The sequence below is a fragment of the Ictidomys tridecemlineatus genome, chromosome 7, assembly GCF_052094955.1.
Source record: "Ictidomys tridecemlineatus isolate mIctTri1 chromosome 7, mIctTri1.hap1, whole genome shotgun sequence".
Taxonomy (NCBI): Eukaryota; Metazoa; Chordata; class Mammalia; order Rodentia; family Sciuridae; genus Ictidomys; species Ictidomys tridecemlineatus.
In genome coordinates this window covers 15,002,809-15,011,749 of record NC_135483.1, presented here as the reverse complement: position 1 = coordinate 15,011,749, position 8,941 = coordinate 15,002,809, and the positions used below count along the sequence as shown (strand labels likewise).

At 54.4% G+C, this 8,941-nt stretch overlaps 1 protein-coding gene across 1 annotated transcript; it reads left to right on the top strand.

Annotated features, from left to right (window-relative positions):
* Positions 1–483: 483 nt before the first annotated feature.
* Trib1 (tribbles pseudokinase 1) lies at positions 484–8,409 on the top strand. The gene is made up of 3 exons (XM_005316159.5): positions 484–1,765; positions 3,751–4,043; positions 6,365–8,409. Exons 1-3 carry the CDS (start codon positions 1,406–1,408, stop codon positions 6,828–6,830), a joined length of 1,119 nt encoding a protein of 372 aa, XP_005316216.1. The 5' UTR covers positions 484–1,405; the 3' UTR covers positions 6,831–8,409.
* The last annotated feature ends 532 nt before the right edge of the window (positions 8,410–8,941 follow it).

Genomic DNA, 8,941 nt, shown 5'->3' with positions numbered 1-8,941 from the left:
TTTCTTCCAACAGAAGGTTCTATTTGTGGAAGCGAACATACGCTGGGGATTAGAGATGGGAGGGGGCAGGAAAAGGAAAAAAAAAAAAAGCCACATCCACTACCACGCATAGGTCTTCCCCGGAACTACCGCGTGGGGGTGAATGACTGATTCTGGAACTCATCACCTTCTCTCTCCTCACTTCCTCCGGCTGCAGCCGGGCCTCGACGGCACCCACGGCTCCAACAGGAGCGCCCCAGGCGTAGAGTGTGGGGGGATCCCCTGGGCGAAAAGAGTAACTGCAGGATTGCGGCCAGAGACGGGTGCACAGACCCGAGGTGCGCGCGCCCGTAGCCCATTGTGTTGCTGTGAATGAGGCGCGCGCACCAATCAGCTGTCTCTTCGCCTTCCGCAGCCCTGCCCCTTCCACCCGCTTCCCCGGGACCCTGACGTCACGGGAACTTTTCCTCCGCCCCCTCCCTTCGGCTTCCAGCGCGGAGCCCGGGCCTGCGGGAGGGCGCGCGACCGCCTCCTGCCCAGCCCAGCCCTGGAGGCCAGTGCGCGCGCCCAAGACGGCCCGGGACGCACCACCTGCGCCTGAGAGCGCGCTGCCCCGAGCATCCCCAGCCCTCGGGCCACCCCATCCCCCCAACCTCCAACTCCACCGCCCCTCCCCCAAGTCTCCTCCCTCCGCTCCGGTGACTGCTAGCCCGGCGGCTGAGCCGGAGTCGTCGCAGCCACCTCATTGCACAACCCGGCTTCCCAACTGTTTACACAGCCCGGCCTGTGAGTGTGTGTGTATACAGCGTGAGTCACCGGGAGGCGGAGGAGGTGGAGGAAAAGGAGAAGGAGGAGTGCACTGGCCGGGATCAGTGCGGCGCACACACTCACTCACACTCAGTCACTCTCTCCGAGCGCGTCTCGCTCTCTCACACACAAGCCCGGAGCCCAGGAGCGCACAGGATCCCGGGCGCCACGGAAAAGTTGCTCCGGCTTTTGCTTGAGACTAATTGCTTTGGGAAGTGCATTTGCTCCGTGGCTCCGCCGAGCCTGCGGGATCCTGTCCTCACGGCAAAGAACCCCGGGAACGCAGGCCGCCTCCTCCTCTGTCTTCGGGACGGTCGGCAGCCTCGGCAACAATAGCGGCGGCCGCTCCCAGCGAGGCGCCTCGAACCGGTGCCATCGGGGGTCCGGAGACCCGAGCCGGCCTTCGACCCCCACATTCGCGGCCAGCGTGGTCTCCGCGTGCAACGCGAGCGCGGAGAAGCAGCTCCCGCTTTGCCCCTCGTGGGGGCCGAGCCAAGCCGGATCTGCAGACTCCATCCCGCGGGCTGGAAGGAGTCGCAGCGCCGGCGTCAAGCCCGAAGCACCTTCCTGAGCAGAGCAGGGGACGTACGAAGCCGGGGCCGCCCTGGCCGCGGACGCGATGAGGGTTGGCCCCGTGCGCTCTGCCATGAGCGGCGCCTCGCAGCCCGGCGGTCCGGCCCTGCTCCTCCCGGCCACTCGGGGCAATCCAGCCAAACGCCTGCTGGACGCCGACGACGCGGCGGCGGTGGCTGCCAAGTGCCCGCGCCTCTCGGAGTGCTCCAGTCCCCCGGACTACCTCAGCCCCCCCGGCTCGCCCTGCAGCCCACAGCCCCCTCCTACCGCTCCAGGGGCCGGCGGCGGCTCCGGGAGCGCACCGGGGCCCAGCCGCATAGCCGACTACCTGCTGCTGCCCCTAGCCGAGCGCGAGCATGTGTCCCGGGCGCTTTGCATCCACACCGGCCGCGAGCTGCGCTGCAAGGTAGGCGTCCCGGGACCGACCCGGCGGGGATCCGGGGCGCGGGGAGGGGTGGTGGGCAAAGGTGCTTGGGGTCTGGTTTTCCGTGCCCAAAGTAGAGTTTGGGGCAGGGCGGATAAGTGGGTTGAGTTCCATAAGGCCTCATTTGGCCAGGGTCGCTCTTTTGGAAATCGAAGGGTTTCCTGTGGAGTGGTATAATGGGGGCTCGGCGGTCAAGAGGAAGTGCCGGGTTCAATTGCTTTCTCTCTGGAGTCCTTTCCTTGGCGCCCAGTTTAGCTAGCGCGTGGCGTTCCATATAAGTTGTGGAATTGAAATGGATTCCAGGACCATGCCATTGCCCTTCTCTCATTCCCCTCGTTTCGCCCCCCCCCGCACCCCGCCCGCCCGTCCTGGAAAGACGCCCTGTTGTGGGTGCCTCCTCGGAGCTCGGAGCAGCTGGAAGCTCTCTTGCCGGAGGTGCACGGCACCCTGGCTCAGCTGTAGGTGTAAGATCGTGTCGGGCTTCTACCCAGGGGATTTCGACTTGAACCCGCGCTGGAACTAGGACTCTGCCCTCTCAAGGGAGCCGTCTGTGGGGGGTCTTCCAGCTAATCGCGGGGGGGGGGCGGGATTGGGCCAGAGTAGAAATGCTGGAAAGCCCACCCTGACTAGGAACCCTCGCTTCCATTTACTTTATTTTCTGGCCAACGATTTCCTTTTGGAATAAGGGAACCCGTCCGGGAGGAGGAGGTACGTCTGCTACAAGCAGGATCCACCCGGTCTTTCTGCAACGTGTAGACGCGGACGGTTCTCACAGTCGGACACCCCCAGAACCTTCCGGGCTGCTCTTTTATACCCCTAGTTAAAGTTGCTCCTGGGTTTCCCTCAACTCACCTGACGCCCCCCTCCCCGCTCCGGCCCCCAGGGCTTGCTGCTGCCACCTACCGTCCATCCGCATGAAATTTCAAGTGCATGAGCAAGCCAAGTTTAAAGGGGGAAATCTTTTCTGGGTGACGGGGGCTGAGCTCTTTTGGGAGGGGTGTGTGTGTGTGTGTTGGGGTGGGGGTTAAGGTGGGTGGGGCAGGAGGAAAGGGCAGCAGAGGGATTTTTCCAGTTGGTGCCAGAGCAGCCACCTCAGAGGTGGGGTGGGTCTGGTCATTGTGCAACCCCTTCCAGTTCCTCCGAGCAGATAATAGCTGAATCCAGATGGTGACAGCCCGTGTGTCACCATTTCCAGTTGAGTCTAGGATATGAGTAACTGGACTGAACAAAAGGCCCTTAAAGGGACCAGCCGGTTTCTTAGAGGGATGCTGCCCTCTCTGGGGGTGGGGCTGGTGTGTGGGAGGGGAGAAACAAAAAAAAAAAGAAAAGAAAAAAGACCATTCTAGTGCCCTCCCCTCCGGTGAGAATGTAACTCAAGGCTACTTGCACCTGAGTCACAGCTGTAGGCAGGTTGCTCAAGGCTGCGCTGTCACCGTCTCTCCTTCCCAGTCATCTGTTCCTCTGACTAATGACAGCTCTGCATGTTCTGCAGCCCCTGCTTCCCCTTGGAGGCTACGGAGTCACCACACTCCTGTGCCCTCTCTGAGCCCTTTGGGGCTGGCAGGAGAAACATGCATGTCTGGGGATTGCTTTCCAGCCCCTGAGGAGCCTGGGGCACCCACAGTATTATCTGCATTCATGGAAGCACAGAAGAGGGCTTGGGGGCTTAGCTCTCATGGAAGATGAGAGCACGTATGGAAGATGGTCTTTCAGATTATCCGCAGGATGGGGTGTGACTGCACCTTTGGCTGTTTGCTGGAGCGGAGCCCTGGGTGTGACTGGTTTTAAGGGTGTTAGGGGAAGCTGGGGCTGCACACGGTGATGTGGCTGAGATAAGGGGATGTATGAATGGAGCTCACTGTTATCCAGAGCCCAGAGTTGGAGAACTTTAGCCCAGCTCCCTAAGGAGTTGGGGAGACAGTTCCTGCTTTTCTAGCTTCCCTAAATGGGCCACCTTCTCTCTGCAGGTGTTTCCCATTAAACACTACCAGGACAAAATCAGGCCTTACATCCAGCTGCCATCGCACAGGAACATCACTGGCATCGTGGAAGTGATACTTGGGGAAACCAAGGCCTACGTGTTCTTCGAGAGAGACTTTGGGGACATGCACTCCTATGTGCGAAGCCGGAAGAGGCTGCGGGAAGAGGAGGCTGCCCGGCTCTTCAAGCAGATTGTGTCCGCCGTGGCCCACTGCCACCAGTCGGCTATTGTGCTGGGGGACCTGAAGCTTAGGAAGTTCGTCTTCTCCACGGGGGAGAGGTGAGCGGCCGCCACAGCTCCTCCTGTGGCCTTTTGGAACCAAAATGAAGGTACAGGTTGTGCCGTTAGGTGCCGTGTGTTGGTGCCCAACAAACCCAAGGGCTCATTGTTCCGAGATTAAGCATTTATAAGTCCTGCTCCTGAAAAGTCACCACCAAGGTTGGTTGGTTCTGCACTCTTTTGGATGGAGCCTGGGGACAGTTGGTGCTCTTGTGGATGTCACATGCTAACAGGTTGCCCTCCCCACTTCTACTCACAGGATCAGGCTTATTCCCCATTATTGTCAGCCCAAAAGTTCAGCCTCCTGGTGTTCAGATGGTCACCTGTCAAATCTTTGCTTACACGACATGGTTTTTGTCATGCCTAGGAGGTATGAAGGAGCTAGGGAGACTCGCGCTTAAGGTTTTAGCTCTCCTTCTTGACATGCATTTCTGTTCCATCTCTGGCTGTGTCCTCTGTGCTTTCTTTACATTCTCTAGTGACCTTTTAGACATCTAGTTGACTGCATCTTGAGAAAATAGCCACATTGAATGATAAATGGAAGTTGGCTAGAATTGATGGCTAAATATAGATAATGGCTGACCTCATGCAGGACAAGATGAGCTTGATAAAGACAATAATGAGGCACTAAGATTTGAAGTGGAGGTTTCGGATAGGAGACTTCAGAAAAGCTGCATGAGATAAACCATACCTGATTTTAAGCGGTGGACCACATCTCTTTTTGGAAAGAGAGCAATAATCCTGTAGAATTGTAGAGGTGGGAGTGAGTTATTTTGTTATTTCTGTTCATAGGGGGCTTACCCCAACAGTGTATTTTTACCTTTAACTCCAGAGCACACCCAAAAAAATACAGGGTTGAATTGCCATAAAGCATGACTTTGTATCTGACCTTGCAATAATTATTGAAACATACTGATTAGCAAAGAAAAGCAAATTGTTTGCAATGAAGTGTCCAATTCCTGGAACATGGTTCTTTGACAGGGTGATGCATTTTTCTGCAACATGCCTTACAAACCTTCTTACTAGCTTTTGAAATCTGCATTGCACAGACCAATGTCACGGGCACAGAGTTTGGAAACCCGAGGGTTAAGCAATGGCAGGCTGACGCTATTCGTGTAACCAGCACAGGTGCAGGGTTTTAGTACTACAGCAGCCAATCAGGGGCAGACAGTGTGGGTTGAGTCATATTTTCCGTTTACAGAACCAATGGGTATTTTACATAACGACAGGGAGGTCATGCTGAGGACAAACTGAAGTTAGCACATGTATACTACACTCCAGGGAACAGGAAGGCAGGAAGGGGGAAAAAAAAACACTACCAGACCTTTAAGAGGAAAAGGAATTGACCCATCAGCCAGTACCAAATGTTTGCATTTAACTTCACAATGAGTGACTTACTGAAACAGGGTTATTTCAGAGAAGCAGAGAAAGGCAAGCCACCACCGGATATTAGAGGTCCCCCCCCCCCCCACCGTGGCTTTGGGCTTTGGGGGATGCAGGAGACTTGGGTGGCTGATTTCAAGTAAGGAGCCACCGGAAGTTTCTTAAGGGAGCCTTTGACTTTTTTGGACTGTATTGTTACTTTGACAGAGACCCCCACGTAGAACAAATGGCTTGCACACGGACGTGCCGTGCTAGGGCACATGTGTCTAGCATCCCGCAAACCCCCCCAGCCACATTTGTTCACGTAACCTCTATGTCCAGGCTAAGTGTTCTTTGCAATGAAACATCCAGTAAATGCAATTAACATTCTTTAGAGCTTCTCCACTGTGGTTATCACAGCTAGGACCCAGGTGGACAGAGTTTCCTCTGTGTGTATGTTCAGTGTGGGCTGCGGCACTGACAGATGGCGCATAATGAGTGACGTTTGGGCAGAGCGAGTGTCTCAGCGATCGATGTCATGTTAGAGGGAAGATGGGCTTGTAGGATGCTCAGCCCCCTCTCTGAGGAAGTAGGTTATACTGCTCTCCCCAGATGGATTTTGTAGAAAATGTCAGCATTCCCCTGAGCTGAGCTCCTGCTTCTGCAATGTGAACTTTGTCAATTGTGTAAGCCCTGTTAGGCTATCTCTCACAAGCTCTAGCATCATGAATACTATTTGGGACTTTGCATCATACCCTCCACCCCAGGCGCGCTCTCCATACTTTGCAAACATGGATTGCAGTTTGTATTGGTTTGTGAAATCCAAGTCCCGGGTACTTGCAGGGAACTGCTTACTGGATGAAGGGGTAAATGGCATTCCTGGGCACTATTCCTGGGAAGGCCTTGGGTTTCATGGGCAGCTGGTCTGGAAATAACAGCTTGGTTTCTCTCCGCCGCAGAACCCAGCTCCGACTGGAAAGTCTGGAAGATACGCACATCATCAAGGGCGAAGATGATGCTTTGTCAGACAAGCATGGCTGCCCAGCTTACGTGAGCCCCGAGATCCTCAACACCACCGGGACCTACTCCGGAAAGGCGGCGGACGTTTGGAGCCTCGGGGTGATGCTCTACACCCTTTTGGTCGGACGATACCCCTTCCATGACTCGGACCCTAGTGCTCTCTTCTCCAAAATCCGACGCGGACAGTTCTGCATTCCCGACCACATTTCCCCCAAAGCCAGGTGCCTCATTCGCAGCCTCCTGAGACGGGAGCCTTCCGAGAGACTCACTGCTCCTGAGATCTTACTCCATCCCTGGTTTGAGTCTGCCCTGGAGCCTGGGTACGTTGACTCAGAAATAGGAACTTCAGACCAGATTGTTCCAGAGTACGAGGAGGACAGTGACATGAGTTCCTTCTTCTGCTAATCCCAAAAACCTCAGAAACCTCATAATTCTCACTCATGGCATTTCCATTTCTCAAGATGGACGGGCCCCTCTGGCACGGTGCCAGCCAGAAGTCCGGTCGGAGGGCACCAAGGTTGTCTCCGCAGAACTCACCGTGGAACCCTGTCTCACAGTGGGGGAGGGGCGACTGTTGATTTGAGCAGCACGACGACCCTCTGACTTAACTGCAGAGTCGTTCCCTTCTTTACCAACTACCCTCAACTCTGTCTTTGTCAGATCTGGGGCGTTCTGTGTCTTTCAAAGGTGGCAAAGAGGGTAGCGTGGACATCCCACGCTGTGTGGTCAAGTGTCATGAACTTGAACATTCACATGGGAAAGGCAGGAAGTCACCCAGTGGCATTTTGGGCAATAACCATGTTTTAATGGGGTGGCAGATCACTTGGGTCAATAAGCCTGCCATCTTAGAAAAAAACTCCTTCGTAGCTGGACTTGTCGCTGCAGTTTCTCCCATCAGAAAGCCCGCTCTTGCTCTTGGTTTGTTGCGACATCTGTCTTTGCCTCATGGTCACACTTAACCAACGACTCTGCTCTGTTGTCTGAGCAGACTGAGGAGCTCAGGAGCCTGCCTGAACCCTGACCCTACTCTACTCCTGCCCTGCTCCCATCTCACATGCAATAATGCCTTGTCCTTGACCTTGAAACTTGCCCCCTGCAGCTATGAAAGTACTTGCCAGCTAATCGTTGAAAAGTGCAGAAAAAATGCGGAACTCTTGGCTATTTCAGAACTCTGAGCTCCAGTAGAGACTGCCATTAAAAAACAAACAAAAAAACCAATTTGATCACTTGGAAACCTTTGGCATTTTCAGTTTCCTTCTAGTGTGCTGGGGCTTAGCCTTTAATTTTCCCCCCACAAGATCTCAGGGTGGAACATGTTGTCCAGGAAGAGAAAGGAGACTCCCCACCCTGCTCTCCCAGGAGCAAAGGGTAAACCTCTTTGTGCTTTAAAGAAAGTGAATTTTGGACAGCATTAGGATTCCCAGACTAAGTTCCAGAATGATACTGTGCCCCGCCCTGTGTGGGCATCCTGGGTGCACTTGGGGTTTTGCGTGGTGGGTTGTTGGTACAAGTGATGTGGTCTCTGACTACACATCTGTGCAGCCGGCTGCTGGGGTGGAATAGTGAGCCCCCAGGTATTTCAAGTTGGAAGGACTTTGACAATCATCCGATCCAACTTCTCCTCGCTGCCACCTCCCACTGCAGAAATCCTCACCTTCAGCTTCTTTCCCAGGTGAGAATCCAACCTCTGTTTGAATGCTTCCAGAGACAGAAACTCACTCCCTACAAAAGGTAGAACTTCACGGAGAGACTGCAACTTGCATTAAAAAACAAGGACAGATGAAGAGTCAGTCGCTGTCTCAGACGGTGCCGAAATCAGGTGGATAAACGGGTAAACAAATATACTGTATTTGAAGAAATGGCACAAACCAGGCAGGCATCTTCAAGGGCTACGCCTACGCGAACTACTAACCTGCATTGTAAGAATGCTGTGTATACCTCATGTACTGTGTACTCTGTACATATATTTTACCTTTTATACCTATGTCCGATTTTTGTCTTCGATTGAGGCTTGTCGTGTTGTGTGTGTCTGTCTGAATAACCTGCGTGTCTAGAACCACGTGAAATGTGAATGGTTGTTGGCGAGGTGGCCTTGACAGAGCCGGGTCCGAGAGGAGGGAGGACGGCATCTGTCACACTCGTGTGCTCGTGGTGGTGCGACTGTTGTATCTTGTGATACGTTACCCGGCTGGCAGGGACTTCAGCCGGGACAGCTAGAAACACTAGATGCTTCCTGTATATGTGTAGATATGTGAACGGTGACGCGGCCGTGGCTGACTTGTAGAGGAATTTTAATAAATCTGGTTTCGTAAAAAAGGTGTGGTGGATTTCCTGCTGGTGCCATCTGCCTGTGCCTTTTGCAGTCCCGGGAATGCCAACCTCTCCCATTTCAGGGCTCAGAGCTGCTGGAGGGAGACAGATAATGACCACTGAGGACGACCTTTGATAGGCTGGACCCTTCATTTTTCACTCCAGTGGCCAGGTTCACTCAGGTGGCTGGCGCTCTGCGGTGACCC